General features: G+C 48.1%; 1 protein-coding gene across 1 annotated transcript; it reads left to right on the forward strand.

The window, feature by feature from the left end:
- Positions 1-1,505: 1,505 nt before the first annotated feature.
- Positions 1,506-3,382, forward strand: LOC124662229 (cytochrome P450 98A1-like). The gene is made up of 2 exons (XM_047200089.1): positions 1,506-2,410; positions 2,499-3,382. Exons 1-2 carry the CDS (start codon positions 1,529-1,531, stop codon positions 3,144-3,146), a joined length of 1,530 nt encoding a protein of 509 aa, XP_047056045.1. The 5' UTR covers positions 1,506-1,528; the 3' UTR covers positions 3,147-3,382.
- Positions 3,383-21,452: the final 18,070 nt, after the last annotated feature.

Consider the following 21,452-nt stretch of genomic DNA (forward strand, 5'->3'; position numbering starts at 1 on the left):
GATCCACTGCAGAGGAACATACAAAATAGCTCCTCTCTGCAGAACATGACGCTTCACCGGCACTCTTAGAGCATCTCCAGCCGCGTCCCCCAAACCGTCCCCCAAACCGCGCCGGATTGAGCGTTTGGGGGACGTGTTTTGTTCGTGCCGCGTTTGGGGGACGTCGCTCCCCAGCCGCGTCCCCCAAACGCCGCCCCCAAATATTAAAAGTATTTTTTTTTGCTAGAAAGAAACTATTTAATAATATTCAAATCGGTTGAACATAAACAAATTATATATAAAACTTCGAAAAAATATAATTAAATACATATAAACTATCTACTTCTTCTTCTTCGCTGATGGCCCCGCCTCGTCGTCGTCATCGCGGTGGCGCTTCCTGCTCGTCACCTCTTCCGAAGAGGCGGTGTCGGCGCTCGACGCGTCGTCGTCGCCGGTGCTCGTCGGCTGCGCCTTGGCCTTGGCCTTGGTGGCCTTGGCCTTGGCGGCCTTCGCCTTGGAAGCCTTCGCCTTGGCCGCCTTCGCCTTCGCACGGGCCACCGCCGCCGCCGCGGCCTCGCTCTCTTCTTCCTCCTCCTCCCCGCCCAGCCATTCCTCCTCGCTGTCAACTGGCGGCGGGGAATCGTCGCCGGCCGCTCGGCGTCCCCGGCTTTGTCCCACCAATGGCGCCGGCCGACGGGCTTTCCCTCGCCGGAGGTGTCGGACGGAGCTCGGGAGATGTAGCTCATCGTCGCCGGAGGTGTCGGATGGAAGCTTGGATGAATGACGGCGTACGTACGGGTCTTATTGAGCGCGGATGAACGGCGGCGCAGAGGTCGAAGAGAGCAGCGGTTGCTCTTCCGAGGAGTCGGCGCTCCATTCCGGCGGGGTTGGCGCGTCGTCGACGCGCTTGCCAATGCGACGGTTCCGCTTCTCGTCAACCGCACCGTCGCTACGTATGTGGCGGTTGAGCGTCCGAGCCGCCGTGACGGGTCGGCCCCGCGCCTCCTCGCCTCTCATTTCGTTGTGTCCGGCGTGCCCGGTGCGTCCCCTGTGGGACGGGGACGGGCTCGGGACGCCGGACACCGTATCGGGGTGCGCCGGACAAAAAAGGGCTTTGGGAGACGCGGCTGGAACGCTTTTTTTGTCCGGCGCGCCCTAAATTCCTTTGGAGGACAGTTTAGGGGACGCGACTGGAGATGCTCTTACACTCCTCTTCCCGATGCAAACAAACAACTGAACCGGAGATCCACGACGATTGAGTAAACAAACGTGGCGAATCTTCGACCGATGACTCTTCGATATGGATCTCGTGCGTACACGTGAGCTACATTACGAGTGACCATAGCCCGTGTCAATTCATGGGGCCGAGACGACAAGTGCAAAATTTGCAGGCGAGACGAAGCTCCTACCTACCACCCCGCCTAAAATGTCGCTTGTGACTACGTGTATATATTAACAACAGCATCCAGATCAGGAGTAAGTAGGAAAGTTCCCACGCTACCCACGCGCGCGCGGTTAGCTCGCTAGCTTACTCCAGTCCGTAGCAGCCATGGAGACGGCGACCTTGCTCCCCGTGGCGCTGGCGCTGCTGGCCATCCCCATCACGGCGCTCCTCCTCAACCGGCTCCGCTTCGGCAAGCTCCCGCCCGGTCCGCGGCCATGGCCGGTGCTGGGCAACCTGTTCCAAATCCAGCCCGTGCGGTGCCGCTGCTTCGCGGAGTGGGCGGGCCGGTACGGGCCCATCATGACGGTGTGGTTCGGGTCGTCGCCGATGGTGGTGGTGTCCACCTCGGAGCTGGCGCAGGAGGTGCTCAAGACCCACGACCAGCAGCTCGCCGACCGGCCCCGGAACCGCTCCACGGAGCGCTTCAGCCGCGGCGGCATGGACCTCATCTGGGCCGACTACGGCGCGCACTACATCAAGGTGCGCAAGTTCTGCAACCTCGAGCTCTTCACCCCGCGCCGCCTCGAGGCGCTCCGCCCCATCCGCGAGGACGAGGTCACGGACATGGTCGAGTCCCTGCACAAGGCCGGTAAGGGCGGGAAGCCCGTGGCGGTGCGGGAGTTCCTCGGCATGGTGGGGTTCAACAACATCACGCGCCTCGCCTTCGGGAAGCGCTTCGTGGGCGCCGACGGCGAGCTGGACGAGCAGGGCCGGGAGTTCAAGGGGATCGTCACCAACGGGATCAAGATCGGCGCGTCCCTCTCCATCGCCGAGTACATCCGCTGGCTCCGATGGCTGGCCCCTGTCGACGAGGACATCTACAAGGCGCACAACGACCGCCGGGACCGCCTCACCGTCAAGATCATGGAGGAGCACGCCAAGGCGCTCAAGATCAGCGGCACCTCCAAGCAGCATTTCGTCGACGCGCTCCTTACCCTCCGGGAGAAGTACGACCTCAGCGACGACACCGTTATCGGCCTCCTCTGGGTACGTACTGTAGTATTCCGCATCAATTACTCCTACTGATAGAAATCATTTCGTGACTTAACTTAACACTGACACGAACGACGAGCAGGACATGATCACCGCCGGCACCGACACGACGGTGATAACCGTGGAGTGGGCGATAGGGGAGCTGGTGAAGAACCCCAAGGTGCAGGAGAAGCTGCAGGAGGAGCTGGACCGGGTGGTCGGCCGCGACCGGGTCATGTCGGAGACGGACTTCCCCAACCTGCCCTACCTCAACGCCGTCGTCAAGGAGTCGCTCCGCCTGCACCCGCCCACGCCGCTCATGCTCCCGCACAAGGCCAGCGCCGCCGTCAAGATCGCCGGCTACGACATCCCCAAGGGGGCCAGCGTCACGGTCAACGCCTGGGCGCTGGCGCGCGACCCCAAGGTCTGGGACAGCCCGCTCGAGTTCCGGCCAGAGCGCTTCGTGGAGGAGAACATCGACATCAAGGGCTGCGACTACCGCGTGCTGCCGTTCGGCGCCGGCAGGCGGGTGTGCCCCGGCGCGCAGCTCGGGATCAACCTCGTCGCGTCCATGATCGGCCACCTCCTGCACCACTTCACCTGGTCGCCGCCGGAGGGGACACGGCCGGAGGACATCAGCATGATGGAGTCCCCCGGGCTCATCACCTTCATGGGCACGCCGCTGCAGGTCGTCGCCAAGCCGCGCCTCGACAAGGAGGAGCTCTACAAGCGGGTGCCGGTCGACATGTGAGCCACCGTGGCTCCACGTTCAAGACTTTACTGCATTGTCTGTCGGAAAAAGGGTTGCGTCTCCATTCCCCTGTTTTGTAGGTCGTAAAATTACATTACATTTGCTTTCTTTTGTATTTTTCCGTGGAAGTTTCAAGTTGATAGATTATTCAAGAAAATTGGGCTGCGTGTATCTCGCGATGTATTATTCAGAGGAGATATCTCTTCCACTTATCTGCAATGCATGATTAGAGCATATTTCGGAAGGCTAAAACTACCTAAGCATAACTTTTTATCTGCATTGTTTTTCTTTATCAGGTTCAGATGATTGGAGAATATGTGCCTGTTTGTATCTTACGATAAATCTCTTCCTTTACGTGGCAATTGATCATTGAAGCATATTAGACACACACCCCTACATTACTAATTATTATAAAGGTCTGTTTGGTCCTCCGAAGAAAAGTTCATTTTCTCTTAACGAGGACTTAACGGATGACATATCCCAAGTTTCTATGGAAGAAAATGGCTTACTAACCGCACCTTATTCTGAGGAAGAGGCAGAAGGTAATTTTCCAAATGGAATGCAACAAAGCACCGGGTCCGGATGATTTTCCAGCGAAGTTTTATTAAACCTTCTGGGATACTATTAAACCGGACCTTCTAGATTTGTTCAGTGCTCTGCACACAGGACAACTAGAATTATTTCGTCTAAATTTTGGTGAAGTAATTTTGTTAACGAAAGTTAATGAGGCAGAAAGGATTTTGAAAAGGCTTATGATAAGGTCAAGTGGTCTTTCTTGCAACAAACGCTCAGGATGAAAGGTTTTTCTCCTGAATGACGTGCTTTAATAAATGATTTTGTGTATGGAGGTAGTGCGGCAATCCGGGTTAATGATGACACGGGCCACTATTTCCAAACACGAAAAGGGTTACACCAAGGGGATCCGTTATCACCAATGTTGTTCAACATTGTAGCGGATATGCTGGCTATACTCATAGAGCGGGCCATGTCTGATGGTCAGATTGAAGTTGTGATCCCACATTTGGTTGATGGTGGTTTATCTTTTCTTCAATATGCCTATGATACAATTATGTTTATGGATCACGATCTCGAAAAAGCTCGCAATCTGAAATTAATTTTGGCGGCTTTCGAGCAGTTGTCGGAATTAAAAATCAATTTCCATAAAAGTGAATTGTTCTTTTACGGTGATGCCCAAAATGATAGAACTCTGTATACTTGTTTGGTTGTGGGCAAAGCCAATTTCCTATTCGCTATTTGGGTATTTCGATTCATTATCGGAGACTTACAATCGCTGAATGGAAAATAGTGAAAGAAAGATTACAAAAGCGTCTTAGTAGTTGGAAACATAAATTGCTGTCCCTGGACGGAAGATTGGTACTAATTAATTCGGTACTGACAAATATGGTACTGTATATGTTATCATTCTTCCTAATACCGAAAGGAATTCTGCATAAACTCGATTATTATCGATCCAGATTCTTTTGGCAAGGGGACAGCGAGAAAAAGAAATATCGACTGGTTAAATGGAGTATAATTTGTAGTCCCAAAGATCAAGACGGGCTTGGAGTTCATGACCTGGAGGTCAAGAATTCAGCTCTGCTAGGTAAATGGCTATTTAAGCTTCTTACCGAAGATGGGATTTGACAATGTATTTTTCGGAGAAAATATATCGGCTGGAAGACGTTATCCCAAGTGGTTTGGAAACCTGGGGATTCACACTTCTGGGCTGGTCTCATGGCGAAAAAAATGTCTTTTTTCGCTATGGTACTTTCTCGATTAAGAATGGAGCACAAATACGGTTCTGGGAAGATGTTTGGTTAGACAATGCACCCTTAAGTGAACAGTATCCTGCTTTGTATAGTATTGTTCGTCGCAAAGGTGATACCATTGCTACAGTAATGGCTACCTCACCTCCGAATGTGACGTTCAGACGGGTTTTACTTGGACAAAGGCTATTAGCATGGAATTCACTACTTCAACGGCTGGGAGATATTCACTTATCACCTAAACCGGGCGAATTTAGATGGAATCTTCATGTAGATGACACCTTCTCGGTCAAATCATTATACAATGCGATTCTTCATTCTGATATACCAATTGATAATAATAAGAAAATTTGGAAGATGAAGATACCATTAAAAATAAAAATTTTGGATGGTATCTTCGTCGAGGAGTTATTCTCACCAAAGACAATATTATTAAGCGGAATTGGCACGGAAGTACACAGTGTGTGATCTGTCATCATGATGAAACCATTAAACACCTTTTCTTCCGGTGCCAATTTGCGAGATCTATATGGTCAGTCATCCAAGTAGCATCTACCATGTATCCTCCGACTAGTGTGGCCAATATCTTTGGCAATTGGCTTCATGGTATCGATTTAAGGTTCAATTTGCTTCTTAGGGTGGGGACTCTAGCAGTTATCTGGGCGCTTTGGCTAAGTAGAAATGTCAAGATTTTTAACGATAAAAATTATTCTTTGTTGCAGGTCATCTATAGATGTATAGGTATTCTTCGTTTGTGGTTACCTCTTCAGCGAGTGGAGAACCGAGATCTATTTACGGAGGTCTGTACACGGTTGGAGGCTACGACGAGGGATACGTTTTCTCCACATGGGTAGCAGCATAGTCTACGGACTGAAGCTCCACCTACACCTTAGGCGTCATATGATTCATCGCTTCGATATGTATTTTGCCTAGTTTTTTCTATCTTTTAATTTGAGACACTTAAAACGGCTGTGTGCATCTTGGTTATACAGAGGCTGGATGTAATTGCTTTTCAAAAAACCCACCTATATACATGCGACATGAAACTAAAATGAAACCGATCTTCACGGGGCTAGGTCCATTCTTCAGCTGAAAATCTACCATGACTAATTTGATCGATTATGTTCTGTATAATTGGAGACCAAACGAGCTGATATGTTATGTCAGCCAAAGGAAAGAGTAAGAAATATGGGTTGTATTTGTCTCTCTTGCTTGTGTCATTGTCTGTCACTGAAGGCAAAACAGAGCGCGCTTCTGTATATATCAAGCAAGCAGCAAAGTCGTGTTCTTTTCTCCTTGCGGCTTTCCATTCGAAGAGTACCGAAGATGTGAAGATAAATGAAACAACGAGGAAGTAACACATAGTTACAACTAGCAACTAGTAACCAGAGATGCAACAGCTTCCTCCAAGAAAGGATGATACCAACTCGGAGAAAGCTGTAAATACGAAATTAAGCCTATGCATCTCGAACAGTTATCCGGCGTTACAATTAACTTTATAAAAAATGAAATGTTCCACTTTAGTCAAACTAAATACTTAGAAGGGCAGTGACATCCATAGCCCACCAAAAATACCTCGGGTTTAATAATTTGGTGTCTCATAAAAGATGATTTTTTTCAATGGTAGACACCATTCCCGGCGATCACGAGATTCCCTATGATAACTTCGCTAATCTGAAGACCCGCCAGATTATTTTTTTAGACTAGTCTCTCGAAGATGTTTATAGAGATAGGATATGTGCGCGTTTATAGGTGTGAATGCTAGGTTGATTAATAAAAATAAAACTGATAGATGACCTCTTTAAGCGAAAGATAGGTTGCCGGTTATACAAGCTCCTCTCATAGGGATATCGGGTTGTTCTAATAAATTTCGTTCTTAATAGTCGATCATTGTGTCAGTGTGTTTCAATGTACTCAGTAGTAGAGCATCTCCAGTCGCATCCCCCAAAGGCCCAAACGACGTCCGGCAAAAGCACCGGATTGGTTGTTTGGGGGACGCCGTGACGTGGTGCCGCTTTGAGGGGCTCCCGTTACTAGCCGCGTCCCCCAAACGTGACCTCCAAACAAGAAAAACAAGTGTAAAAATCGTGTTTGGTGTCCCTGATACAGCCTCTATACACATGGGATGAGCTAGGAACGCCGAACAGTATTTGGGGCACGTCCGAAGTGACCTTTGGAGCGCGTGACCGGGAGATGTTAAGTGTCTGGCGTCCTCTAAATTCCTTTATCTGTTCGAGAAAAGTTTGCGTGTCCATTCCTCTGGTTTGTAGATCAATGGTAAAATTACATTGTTTGCTTTCTTGTGTATTTTTTCGTGGAAGTTTCGAGATGATATGATTCAAGAAAATTGGACTGCGTGTATCTCTTCAGAAGATGACGCTTCAACTGCATTCAGATAAACCAAAACCGGAGATCGACGAACGATGATTGCGGAGAGAACGTAGAGAACGTGGACATTTACACGTGAGCAATATTACGACTTTTTTAAATGAAGTGAGTAACATTACGACTTTATTGCAAGGGACCAAACTCGACCAACACTGGTGTCTATTCATGGGGTCGACCATGGGGAGATTGGGTCTAGAAGAGATGAATCTGAAATCTTAGAGCAGCCCCATATGTGGTGGTATACTGGAATCTGCGTATATACAAACAAGCATGCAGGTTTGGGACTTAGGAGTAGCTACTAAATTTTCCACTCTACGGTACTCCTAAATTTGCACGTGATTAAAATTATGACCACCACCGGCTTCTATTCATGGATGGGGATGGGGCTAACTTCCAAGAACAGATTATTACCTATGTAATTCCACGTAAGTTTTTTAGCACTGTAGATGGCCGTTTGGTACCGCAGATCATTTTTGTTACCTTTTTCTTTGCACGTTAATTCCCTAATTACCGATTGCCTGCCAGTGGCCTCCTGTTGTTGCTTCCTGTTGTTCTCGACCGCTCAATGAGGTTACTCTTCTCCTACCCGGTCTTCTGATTTCTTAGAGTATCTCCAGTCGCGTCATCCAAAGCGTCCCCTAAACCGCGCCGAATTGAACGTTTATGGGACGTGTTTCGTTCGAACCGTGTTTGGGGGACGTCGCTTCCCAGCCGCGTCCCCCAAACGCCGCCCCCAAACATTAAAAAACTTTTTTTTTATTTTTTTTGCATTTTTATTTCAATAAAGAGAAGTAATATTTCACAAACTAATACATAATTGGGAACGTGGTTTACACGAAGACACAATTTGGAACATGGTTTTCCACAAACTAATACATAGTTTGAACCATGGTGGACACAAATATAAAATTTTGCAAAAAAACTAAACCTAACTAGGTCGTGCATCGAAGGTTTCCTGTGTTCGCTGCTAAGAAAGAACACTCGAGGGCACACCTAGTCACCCAAACTGGAAAATCCAGCGGGAGATGGTGCCATTGTTGGTTCTACCGATGACGAACATCAAGAAACCTCCGTGCATGTATTCGCTGCGAAGAAACAACACTCTTCATCAGTCGTCCTCCTCGTCGGTGTTGTCGCCGTGGTAGTCCCGGCGGCAGCGCGTCTCGTCGAAGACCTTGACGCTCATGTCCCTGTCGCCAAAGTAGGAAAATAGGAGGATGAAGCCGGCTTCGAGGCTGTGGTGGCGCGCGAACTTCTCCCAGCTGATGTGGAGGTACATCTTGCCGCGCGCGTCGTAGATTACGTCGACGATCCACCGGTAGTAGCTGCACGAAGCCTCCCGCAGATGCATCGTGCCTGGGCGGTCGCCGCCGGCGACGTACTCGGCGAAGGAGTCTGATAGCCTGTGGATGCCGCGTGGGTCGCCCTTGAGGACGAGGACGAACTCGAACAGCACGCCCGGCTCCACGTCCATCTCCGACGATGAAGACGACGGTGTGGCAGGCGACGGCGAGCGTGCAGCTCTGCCGCGGCCACGACCACGACCACGACCGCGAGCTCGGCCTCCGCCTCTCCCAGCCATGGTGTTGACTCTTGTTGAGATGGTGACGGCTAGGGTTGGGGAGAGAGGCGCTAGGGTTTGTGTGTGAGAGGGACGGTGAGAGGTGGCCCTTTTTATAGGCCGGAGGGAGGCGGGGAGCGGTGGTGCTCATTAACGCCGGCACGCAGAGCTAGGTGCGACGAGACGCGTCGCTGCGCCTCTGCGGGAACTGCACCGTCGTTGTGCCTCTGCGGGAACTGCACCGTCGCTGCGCGCCAATAACTTCCATCGCGAGGTAGGCGACGGTTAGGTTAAAATTTATTGTGCCGCTGACGCGTCGGTCCCGCGTCGCTTCGCCTCGCTTTTCGTTGTGCCCGGCGTCCCCGGTGCGTCCCCTGTGGGGCGGGGACGGGCTCGGGGCGCCGGACACCGTATCGGGGGGCGCCGGACAAAAAACGGGTTTGGGGGACGCGGCTGGAACGGTTTTTTTGTCCGGCGCGCCCCAAATAGCTTTGGGGGACGCGACTGGAGATGCTCTTAGTGTGGGCACCGCTGTATCAGGTATTTTCGAGCCTATCGCCTTCTCATCTTTTCACGCGTCGACGTCATTCTCGATGTCTCCCCTCAAAATTCCGGTCTCCGCCTCTTCTCTTCTTCCTCCGCCTCTCCAGGTCCTACCACCCTCCACTGCTATGGCCATTTCTCCTCTACGACCTGCACCACTGTGGCCTCCCGCGCGGTCATTCTGCCCCCTCCGTGTCTACCTTATACTGCCCAGGACCCGACAGTAGCGCCGGCCTCTTCAGTTATCTCCCAGGTCTCGTGCCGCTTGTGTCATCAACCCAGTCAGCCGCCACCATAGCTCCCTTGCCTGTCTCGATGGATACAACGATATGTTCCGCCAATCTGGAGGTCCAAGATTCTACTTGGATGGCTCCTCGGGGCGTGGGCCACCCTCTACCGTCTGGCCGTCGTGGCCTCTACTGAAGCATCCATCGGTGCCGCAATCCATCCCCTCCCGAGGCGGGTGGCAGCGCGTAGGAGGCCATCAGCTCCCTCATATCCCTCACGTGAGGTTGCATCAACCTCACCGATGGAGTGGGATGACTTAGCGCCTTCCCTGACGTTGCCATCGGTGCATCCGATGCAACACCCTGTCCATGTTAGGGCGCATAACATGGGTGCTGATGTGGGCTAGCATACGGATGCGAGGCACATGAGTTTCCTGGCGAATCCTAGGTTTACTGTTTTCTCCTTTGATATTTTTGTATACAGCTTGCTGCTTGATGTTTCTATTCTTATACTGTTTGATGTGGGTTGTCCTAATTTTCTATAGATTGGATGATTTTTTGTTTACGATTGCCAATTTATGCCTCTCTTTATAGGATGCTGACACCTCTCGCTTGTGATTTCTGCTATGCGGCTTCGGTAGCGGATTATATATGGATCATGTAGATGACGCGGTCGGTTTCCTCACAGGAGAAGGCTGCCCATCGAGGTTGTTGTTGAGCGTAGGTTGGCTCACATGAGGGGCTAGGTTGTTTTCCTTCCGCTAGGTATGGTTCATGTTTTACGAATCATATTGGAATCTGCATCTTACTGTTATATGTTTTCTGTAATATTATTTCAGGTGATGCAGAACTCACAAACATGCAGTCGTAGCCGTAGGCGCCCAATTCCTTTAAGTTTCATGTGAAAGTTAAAGCTAATTCCTTGAAGTTTCTTGTACAAGTTAAAGCTGGTTTCCTTGGTTCAGTGGAGCTCAAGGTCTGCAATAGTTGTTTCGGTTAGAGATATTTTGCCTGAATCTACTATGTTGTGATTTTCTGCGGCATAATTGAAAATGCTAAAGGATGACTCCATCAATGATTATTAGGTCCCATGGAGCAGACTTAGCCAAAGGCCAGTCTTGGTTTATCTCTATTGGATTGTTATATTAGTTGAACCAACAACAAATGTTGAAGGTTCTAGTCAGGATATGCCCAACAAGTGAAATGAAGTAGAGTTAGGGTGAGGAATTTGTGATATTAGTTAAGTTATTTTTACAGTTGTTGGTGGAACCATGTATTTGTGATACTTTGTTTATTAAAACAGTAAATGGAGATTGACCTATTGTAGAGCCAGCAAGAACTGAACCCCGAACTAGCACATATTGGTGCTTAGCATTCTTACAATTGTGTGTGTATTTGTGTTTTCTGATGATTTTCTATTGAGTGGCTTGAATGGTCGATCATGTTTTGCCTCATGTTGTTGGGAACTGACCATCTTCGCATGCTTATGCTCATTAATTTCTGACTTGAACTTTTCATCCCTCAGGAATTCGTTATGGCTTGGGTCATTTTTTAGAACTTTAATTGGAAACATCAAGTTGTTCATTGGCAGTACTCATTGTTTAATGATTGCTATTTCTACACATTGCTTGCGTAGTTTTTCTCTCTAATACTTTCAGTTATGGCTCATTTCACTGGTAGAAAAATGGCCTTCCGGGAAGCCCCATTAGTCGCCAAAATATAGGAACCGCGACTAATGGGGTCTTTAGTCGCGGTTCGGGTGGCGAACCGCGACTAAAGAGCTGGGCCCAGCGCGCTCGTTGGCCAGCTGGTGGACGGGAGGGGCTTTAGTCGCGGTTTGTCAGGCCAACCGCGACTAAAAGTCCCCGAAGGCCTTTAGTCGCGGTTGGCCAGGCCAACCGAGACTAAAGGCCCATCCCTATAAAAGGGCCTCAGCTCACAGCTCTTAGCCATTTGGTGCCACTTCTCTTCACAAGCTTCACAAGGGGGTGTAGGTTTGCTTTTGGTTCCTCTTATGCACACAAGGTGTTTGATAAAAATGCCCCAAGAGCATGAAACAAACATGATATGAAGTGTTGGAGCCACACTTGAGCTTCCTTATTTATTTTTTCCTCCTCGATCGCGGTTAGCAACTTGAACCTTTTCATGTGTCATTGATAAAATATGCGCATGTGTGTAGTTCATTGTTTAATTTATATTGTTTGTAGCTAGTTAGTTTAACAAATGCATGATGGTTAATTATATATTTTATATTATAATAATGCAGATGAATCGGCAATGGATATACGGTAACCGACTCACCGGCGAGTTCACTACGGGTTTGAAAGATTTCCTCGTAGCGGCTAATACGAACAAGCAGGGGGGTTTTGTTATCTGTCCATGTGTTAACTGTAAGAATCAGAAGGGTTACTCTTCCTCAAGAGATGTTCACATGCACCTGCTTCGGCACGGTTTCATGCCAAGCTATAATTGTTGGACCAAGCATGGAGAAAGAGGGGTTATAATGGAAGAAGATGAAGAAGGGGATGATTTCATCGATGAAAGCTATCTTGCTCATTTCGGTGATACTTTCATGGAGGATGCTCGAAGGTGAAGGGGAAGGTGAAGGGGAAGGTGAAGAAGAGGCACGTGATGAGCCCATTGATGATCTTGGTCGGACCATTGCTGATGCACGGAGACGCTGCGAAACTGAAAAGGAGAGGGAGAATTTGGATCGCATGTTAGAGGATCACAGAAAGGCGCCGTACCTCGGATGCGATGATGGTCTGAAAAAGCTGGGCCGCACACTGGATTTGCTGAAATGGAAGGCACAGGCAGGTGTAGCTGACTCGGCATTTGAAAACTTGCTGAAAATGTTGAAGAATATGTTTCCAAAGAATAACGAGTTGCCCGCCAGTACGTACGAAGCAAAGAAGGTTGTCCGCCCTCTACGTTTAGAGGTTCTCAAGATACATGCATGCATCAACGATCGCATCCTCTACCGCGGTGAATACGAGAATTTGAATGAATGCCCGGTATGCACCGCATTGCATTATAAGATCGAGGCGATGACCCCGGTGGCGATGTTGAGGGCCGAAACCCAGGAAGAGGGTTCCCGCCAAGGTGATGTGGTATGCTCCTATAATACCACGGTTGAAACGTCCGTTCGAGAACAAAGAGCATGCCAAGTTGTTGCGATGGCACAAAGAGGACCGTAAGTCCGACGGGGAGTTGAGACACCCCGCGGATGGAACGCAATGGAGAAAGATCGACGGAGAGTTCAAAGATTTTTCAGCTGACGCAAGGAACATAAGATTTGGTCTAAGTACGGATGGCATGAATCCTTTTGGCGAGCGTAGCTCCAGCCATAGCACCTGGCCCGTGACTCTATGCATCTACAACCTTCCTCCTTGGTTGTGCATGAAGCGGAAGTTCATTATGATGCCGGTGCTCATCCAAGGTCCGAAGCAACCCGGCAACGACATCGATGTGTACCTAAGGCCATTAGTTGATGAACTTTTACAGCTGTGGGGCAGACCCGGTGTCCGTGTGTGGGATGAGCACAAAGAAGAGGAATTTGACCTACGAGCGTTGCTTTTCGTAATCATCAACGATTGGCCTCGCTCTTAGTAACCTTTCCGGACTCGTCAAATAAGGGATACAATGCATGCACGCACTGCTTACATGAGACCGAAAGTGTACATTTGCCAAATTGTAAGAAGAACGTGTACCTTGGGCATCGTCGATTTCTTCCGAAAATTCATCCAAGTAAGAAAGAAAGGCAAGCATTACAACAAGCAAGGCAGCATCACCGGCCGAAGCCTCGCGGAACGTACTCGGTGCTGAGGTATTTGATATGGTCAAGGATTTGAAAGTCATCATTGGAAAGGGTCCTGGCGGACAATCGGTTCCGAAGGGAGCTGACGGGCACGCAGCCATGTGGAAGAAGAAATCTATATTCTGAGAGCTAGAATATTGGAAAGTCCTAGAAGTCCGCTCTGCAATCGACGTGATGCACGTTACGAAGAATATTTGCGTGAACCTCCTAAGCTTCTTGGGCGTGTATGGGAAGACAAATGATACAAAGGAAGCACGGCAGGACCAGCAACGTTTGAAAGACCCTGATAACCGGCATCCGGAATGGTTTCAAGGTCGTGCCAGCTACGCTCTGACCAAAGAAGAGAAGGTCATCTTTTTTGAATGCCTGAGCAGTATGAAGGTCCCGTCTGGATTCTCGTCCAATATAAAGGGAATAATAAACATGGCGGAGAAAAAGTTCCAAAACCCGAAGTCTCACGACTGCCACGTGATTATGACGCAATTGCTTCCGATTGCTTTGAGGGGGTCCTGCCGGAAAATGTTCGAGTAGCCATTGTGAAGCTATGTGCATTCCTCAATGCAATCTCTCGAAGGTAATCAATCCGAAGTTCTACCACGGTTACGGAACGATGTGGTCCAATGTCTTGTCGGCTTCGAGTTGGTGTTCCCGCCATCCTTCTTCAACATTATGACGCACCTCCCGGTTCACCTAGTCGAAGAGATTTCCATTCTCGGTCCCGTATTTCTACACAATATGTTCCCCTTCGAGAGGTTCATGGGAGTATTAAAGAAATATGTTCGTAACCGTGCTAGGCCGTAAGGAAGCATCGCCAAGGGCTATGGAAATGAGGAGGTAATTGAGTTTTGTGTTGACTTTGTTCCCGACCTTAAGCCGATTGGTCTTCCTCGATCGCGGCACGAGGGGAGACTAAGTGGAAAAGGCACGATCGGAAGGAAATCAACGATATGTATGGACGGCCATTCTCTCGACCGAAGCACACCACACAGCTCCGACCAATTCCAGCTTGGTGGCTCCGTACTTTGAGAAACACAAGAATATTTTACGCTCGGACAACCCGGGAAGCCCGAATCTCGGATTAGGAAGGCCCACATGGAGACTTTCGACGGTTGGTTGAGAAAACATTTAATGAATGACAATAAGGTTGTAGATCAGCTGTACATGTTGGCCAAGACACCATCTTCGACTATAACGACTTTCCAAGGGTACGAGATAAATGGGAATACATTTTACACGATCGCCCAAGATAAAAAGAGCACCAACCAAAACAGCGGTGTCCGCTTTGATGCAGCCACCGAGAATGGGCAAAAGGTCACATATTATGGTTACATAGAGGAGATATGGGAACTTGACTATGGACCCTCCTTTAAGGTCCCTTTGTTCCAGTGCAAATGGTTCAAGCTAACAGGAGGTGGGGTAAAGGTGGACCAGCAATACGGAATGACAATGGTGGATTTCAACAATCTTGGTTACCTTGACGAACCATTCGTCCTAGCGAAAGATGTCGCTCAGGTTTTCTATGTGAAGGATATGAGTAGCAAACCGAGGAAACGGAAAGATAAGAAAACGATCAGTACATCATGCGATGATCCAAAGCGCCACATTGTTCTTTCAGGGAAAAGAAACATCGTGGGAGTGGAGGACAAGACAGACATGTCAGAAGATTATAATATGTTTGGTGAAATTCCGCCCTTCAAAGTGAACACCGACCCAAGCATTAAGTTAAATGATGAGGATGCTCCATGGATACGGTCCAATCGTAAGCAAGCAGGGACACAAGGGAAGAAATGATGTGTAATAATTTATTGTACCAAACTTTGTTGAATGGATCATGTGAATTATATTATCCGTGATGTGTTCCGGTGTCCATTTTCGAATGATTCGATTGATTCGAGATAGCACCGATGATACATGAAATTTGGAGTGATTTAGTCATACTCCTGCCTAGGCGTATAATATGCATACTCGTAGTCTTCATAGTCGCCGCCGTTGTACCTGGTAGTCGTCGCCTTCTAAGTTGCCGCCGTCGTCGTCGCCGCTGTCGTCGCCGTCGTCGGGCGGCGCTCGTGGCTCGAACCGAGGGTAGCGCAGGCGGGGATATCGCCGGCCGTGATGTAGTCCATGACGCTCCGCGAGTCCGGCCGTACCACCATAGCCGACGGCCGGCCTCGTGGAAGTTCCCGGGAGGCAGACCGTCCTCCTCATACTCCGGCGAGCGCCCTCTCACGCCGATTGATGAAGAAGGCGTCCCAAGTATGCTGGTTATCGGGATGCCGGCGGGGATTCATCCGCTGCTCCGGCGTGAGGTCGAGGTAGTAGTGGTTCGTGATGGCCGCCCGGCGCGCAGCACTCCGAGGGAGGGAGGGACCGGCACGCCGCCGGCGCTAGGCTCCAGCCGCGCGGGGACGCGGTAGCCCGGTGGGCAAGGGTAGTTCGAGGCGCAAAGCTCCTCCACTCGCCGGTAGGTTAGAGTGGGTGCGGTGGAAGCCATGAGAGAGTGATGAGAGATTGTAGAGATGTGATAATGCTGGCCAAGCCGGGCTACATATATGTAGTGACAAATGGCGGGAAAAATGGGAGCGGGAAGACAGGAGGCGGGAAGAAAGTGGCGGGAAGAAAGAGGCGGGAAGACAGGAGGCGGGAAGAAAGTGGCGGGAAAAAAGAGGCGGGAAAAATGGGAGCGGGAAGACAGGAGGCGGGAAGAAAGTGGCGGGAAGAAAGAGGCGGGAAGACAGGAGGCGGGAAGAAAGTGGCGGGAAGAAAGAGGCGGGAAAAATGGGAGCGGGAAGACAGGAGGCGGGAAGAAAGTGGCGGGAAGAAAGAGGCGGGAAGACAGGAGGCGGGAAGAAATTGGCGGGAAGAGCGGGTCGGCGGAAAGACAGAGGCGGGAAGAGGGGGCCGGCTGAAAGACAGAGGCGGGAAGAGGGGCCGACGGAAAGACAGAGGCGGAAAGAGGGGGCCGGCGCCGGAAGACAGAGCCTCCTCCTTCGAATCCGGCCATGTATCCGCGCCGGAAAGACGGAACCACTTTATTGAACAAAAACAACCGACAACAACTTTATAAACTAAATTTAAACTGATAGAACCGACAACGACTTTATTGAAATTACAATAAAATAGATAAATTACTAGTCTAGTCTCTACTCGTCGTCGGAGGTTGTCTCCGTCCAAATGTCATCCCACCGAGGGTCGTTTTCGGTCCAAGTTGTATTCCGATTCTCGAGCTCGAAGGCGGCGACGGCCCGATGGTGGCGCCTGTTGGACCTGCGTTGTGCCCTAAGGTTAGCAAAGAACGCGTCGGTGTTGTCGACATCGTTGGGGAAGCTGCGCCCTCCACCGGCGCATCAACCGCTCGTCGCGCTCGGCGATGGCGCTCCTGCGCTGCAACCGGCGGTGCCGGCGACGGTCCTCGTCGTCGACGAGGCACGGCGGTGGCGCGAGGAACTCCGCCTCCTCTAGCGATTCAACATCCGGGAAGTTCATGTCGCGCCCTGGCAGCCGAAAGCGCCACGCCGCCGCGTCGTAAGCGCGCGCCGCCAGCTCCGGCGTGTTGTACGTGCCGAGGGTGAGGCGGAAGCCACCGGCGCGTATCTCGGCGGTGAACCTATGATGTCTACGGGAGCTTCTATTCTTGTAGACAGTGTTGGGCCTCCAAGAGCAGAGGTTTGTAGAACAGCAGCAAGTTTCCCTTAAGTGGATCACCCAAGGTTTATCGATCTCAGGGAGGAAGAGGTCAAAGATATCCCTCTTAAGCAACCCTGCAACCACAAAGCAAGAAGTCTCTTGTGTCCCCAACACACCTAATAAGTGCACTAGTTCGGCGAAGAGATAGTGAAATACAGGTGGTATAAATAAGTATGAGCAGTGGCAACGGCACCGGAAAAGTGTTTTGCCCGGGACGAGTAAACAAGCAGTAGTAACGCAGCAGTAGTAACGCGGTAGAAACGAGTAAACAAGCAGCGATAGCGATATTTAGGAACAAGGCCTAGGGATTATACTTTCACTAGTGGACACTCTCAACTTTGATCACATAACGGAATAGATAAATGCATACTCTACACTCTCTTGTTGGATGATGAACACCACTAATTGCGTAGGATTACACGAACCCTCAATGCCGGAGTTAACAAGCTCCACAATATTCAATGTTCATATTTAAATAACCTTAGAGTGCATGACAGATCAACACAACTAAACCAAGTACTAACATAGCATGCACACTGTCACCTTCACACTATGTAGGAGGAATAGATCACATCAATACCATCATAGCAATAGTTAACTTCATAATCTACAAGAGATCACAATCATAGCCTACGCCAAGTACTAACACGGATGCACACACTTGTCACCATTACACCGTGCGGGAGGAATAAAACTACTTTAATAACATCACTAGAGTAGCACATAGATAAATTGTGATACAAAACACATTGCAATCATAAAGAGATATAAATAAGCACTTCACTATGCCATTCATAACAGTGAATAAGTATTCCGTGAAATATAGCCTAAGAGACCCACACGGTGCACACACTCGTCACCTTTACACACGTGGGACAAGGAGTCTCCGGAGATCACATAAGTAAAACCCACTTGACTAGCATAATGACATCTAGATTACAAGCATCATCATATGAATCTCAATCATGTAAGGCAGCTCATGAGATTATTGTATTGAAGCACATAGGAGAGAGATTAACCACATAGCTACCGGTACAGCCCCGAGCCTCGATGGAGAACTACTCCCTCCTCATGGGAGACAGCAGCGTTGATGAAGATGGCGGTGGTGTCGATGGAGGAGCCTTCTGGGCACTTCCCCGTCCCGGCGGCGTGCCGGAATAGAGACTCTTGTCCCCCAGATCTTGGCTTCGCGATGGCGGCGGCTCCGGAAGGTTTCTCGTACCGTGGCTTTTCCGTCTCGAGGTTTTAGGTCGGGGACCTTTAAATAGGCGAAGAGGCGGAGTCGGAGGGGCGACGAGGCGGTGACACAATAGGGGGCGCGACCCGAGGCCCCGGCCGCGCCGCCCTATCATCCGGGCCCACCGGGGCTCCCTCCGGTGGCTCTCGGGTGTTCCGGAAGCTTCGTGGAAAAATAGGATGCCTGGGCGTTGATTTCGTCCGATTCCGAGAATATTTCCTTACTAGGATTTCTGAAACCAAAAACAGCGTAGAACAACGAAGCGGCCCTTCGGCATCTCGTCAATAGGTTAGTTCCGGAAAACGCATAAATATGACATAAAGTATGCATAAAACATGTAGATATCATTAATAATGTGGCATGGAACATAAGAAATTATCGATACGTCGGAGACGTATCAGCATCCCCAAGCTTAGTTCCTGCTCGTCCCGAGCAGGTAAACGATAACAAAGATAATTTCTGGAGTGACATGCCATCATAACCTTGATCATACTATTGTAAACACATGTAATGAATGCAGCGATCAAAACAATGGTAATGACATGAGTAAACAAATGAATCATAAAGCAAAGACTTTTCATGAATAGCACTTCAAGACAAGCATCAATAAGTCTTGCATAAGAGTTAACTCATAAAGCAATAAATCAAAGTAAAGGTATTGAAGCAACACAAAGGAAGATTAAGTTTTAGCGGTTGCTTTCAACTTGTAACATGTATATCTCATGGATATTGTCAACATAGAGTAATATAACAAGTGCAATATGCAAGTATGTAGGAATCAATGCACAGTTCACACAAGTGTTTGCTTCTTGAGGTGGAGAGAGATAGGTGAACTGACTCAACATAAAAGTAAAAGAAAGGTCCTTCAAAGAGGAAAGCATCGATTGCTATATTTGTGCTAGAGCTTTGGTTTTGAAACATAAAGAGAGCATAAAAGTAAAGTTTTGAGAGGTGTTTGTTGTTGTCAACGAATGGTAGTGGGCACTCTAACTACCTTATCAACCAGACTTTCAAGAGCGGCTCCCATGAAGGACGTTATCTCTACCAGCGAGGTAGATCATCCCTCTTCTCTTTTGTTTACACATGTACTTTAGTTTCATTATTTATGGATGACACTCCTCCCAACCTTTTGCTTACACAAGCCATCGCTAACCGAATCCTCGGGTGCTTTCCAACAATCACATACCATGAAGGAGTGTCTATTTGCAAAATTAAGTTGCTTACTGATGAATCAGAGCAAAACATGTGAAGAGAATTATTAATGAAAGTTAATTAATTGGGGCTGGGAACCCCATTGCCAGCTCTTTTTGCAAAATTATTGGATAAGCGGATGTGCCACTAGTCCATTGTGAAAGTCTGTCAAAAGTAAATGACAAGATTGAAAGATAAAACACCACATACTTCCTCATGAGCTATAAAACATTGACACAAATAAGAGGTGATAAATTTTGAATTATTTAAAGGTAGCACTCAAGCAATTTACTTTGGAATGGCGGAGAAATACCATGTAGTAGGTAGGTATGGTGGACACAAATGGCATAGTGGTTGGCTCAAGGATTTGGATGCATGAGAAGTATTCCCTCTCGATACAAGGTTTAGGCTAGCAAGGTTATTTGAAACAAACACAAGGATGAACCGGTGCAGCAAAACTCACATAAAAGACATATTGTAAACATTATAAGACTCTACACCGTCTTCCTTGTTGTTCAAACTCAATACTAGAAATTATCTAGACTTTAGAGAGACCAAATATGCAAACCAAATTTAGCAAGCTCTAGGTGTTTCTTCATTAATAGGTGCAAAGTATATGATGCAAGAGCTTAAACATGAGCACAACAATTGCCAAGTATCAAATTATTCAAGACATTTTAGAATTACTACATGTAGCATTTCCCGATTCCAACCATATAACAATTAACGAAGCGAGTTTCAACCTTCGCCATGAACATTAAAAGCTAAGAACACATGTGTTCATATGAACCAGCGGAGCGTGTCTCTCTCCCACACAAGCATTTATTCAAACAAAAACAAAAACAAAAACAAACAGTACGCTCCAAGTAAAGTACATAAGATGTGACCGAATAAAAATATAGTTTCAAGAGAAGGAACCTGATAAGTTGTCGATGAAGAAGGGGATGCCTTGGGCATCCCCAAGCTTAGATGCTTGGGTCTTCTTAAAATATGCAGGAATGAACCACGGGGCATCCCCAAGCTTAGAGCTTTCACTCTCCTTGATCATATTGTATCATACTCCTCTCTTGATCCTTGAAAACTTCCTCCACACCAAACTCGAAACAACTCATTAGAGGGTTAGTGGACAATAAAAATTAACATGTTCAGAGGTGACACAATCATTCTTAACACTTCTGGACATTGCATAAAGCTACTGGACATTAATGGATCAAAGAAATTCATCCAACATAGCAAAAGAGGCAATGCGAAATAAAATGCAGAATCTGTCAAAACAGAACAGTCCGTAAAGACGAATTTTATTGAGGCACCAGACTTGCTCAGATGAAAATGCTCAAATTGAATGAAAGTTGCGTACATATCTGAGGATCACTCACGTAAATTGTCATAATTTTCTGAGTTACCTACAGAGAATTAGGCCCAGATTCGTGACAGCAAAGAAATCTGTTTCTGCGCAGTAATTCAAATCTAGTATGAACCTTACTATCAAAGACTTTACTTGGCACAACAATGCAATAAAATAAGATAAGGAGAGGTGGAAATTCAATTCGGCTCCCGGGTGCGTATGCTCCCTCTACCAAGAAAACATATTTTGAAGTGTGGAAAAATTTTGACAAAAAATTCTACATTTACATGTTCATAATATATGTGTGTGCGTCAAGTTTCATGAAAAAATAATATTTTTTGTGGTCTATGTAAAAAAGAGAAAACTTATCCTGTGAAAAGCATTGTTTTTAGCACTGAATTTTGTCTTTTTTACACACGTCACATGATAAGTTTAGTTTTTATGAAACAACTTTGTGAGCGCTTAGCACGTGAAGATGTACGTGCAAATTTTTTGTTTCAATTTTTTGAAATTTAAAATATGTGTAAGATGCATTTCAAAATATAGG

This window comes from Lolium rigidum, chromosome 6 (genome assembly GCF_022539505.1).
Source record: "Lolium rigidum isolate FL_2022 chromosome 6, APGP_CSIRO_Lrig_0.1, whole genome shotgun sequence".
NCBI classification, from domain to species: Eukaryota; Viridiplantae; Streptophyta; class Magnoliopsida; order Poales; family Poaceae; genus Lolium; species Lolium rigidum.

Excerpts from the sequence above, each read along its gene's own strand:
- LOC124662229 (XM_047200089.1), top strand. The coding sequence starts at position 1,529 with ATGGAGACGGCGACCTTGCTCCCCGTGGCGCTGGCGCTGCTGGCCATC. Across the intron at positions 2,411-2,498 it reads CCGTTATCGGCCTCCTCTGG|GACATGATCACCGCCGGCAC; the intron begins GTACGTACTGTA and ends AACGACGAGCAG.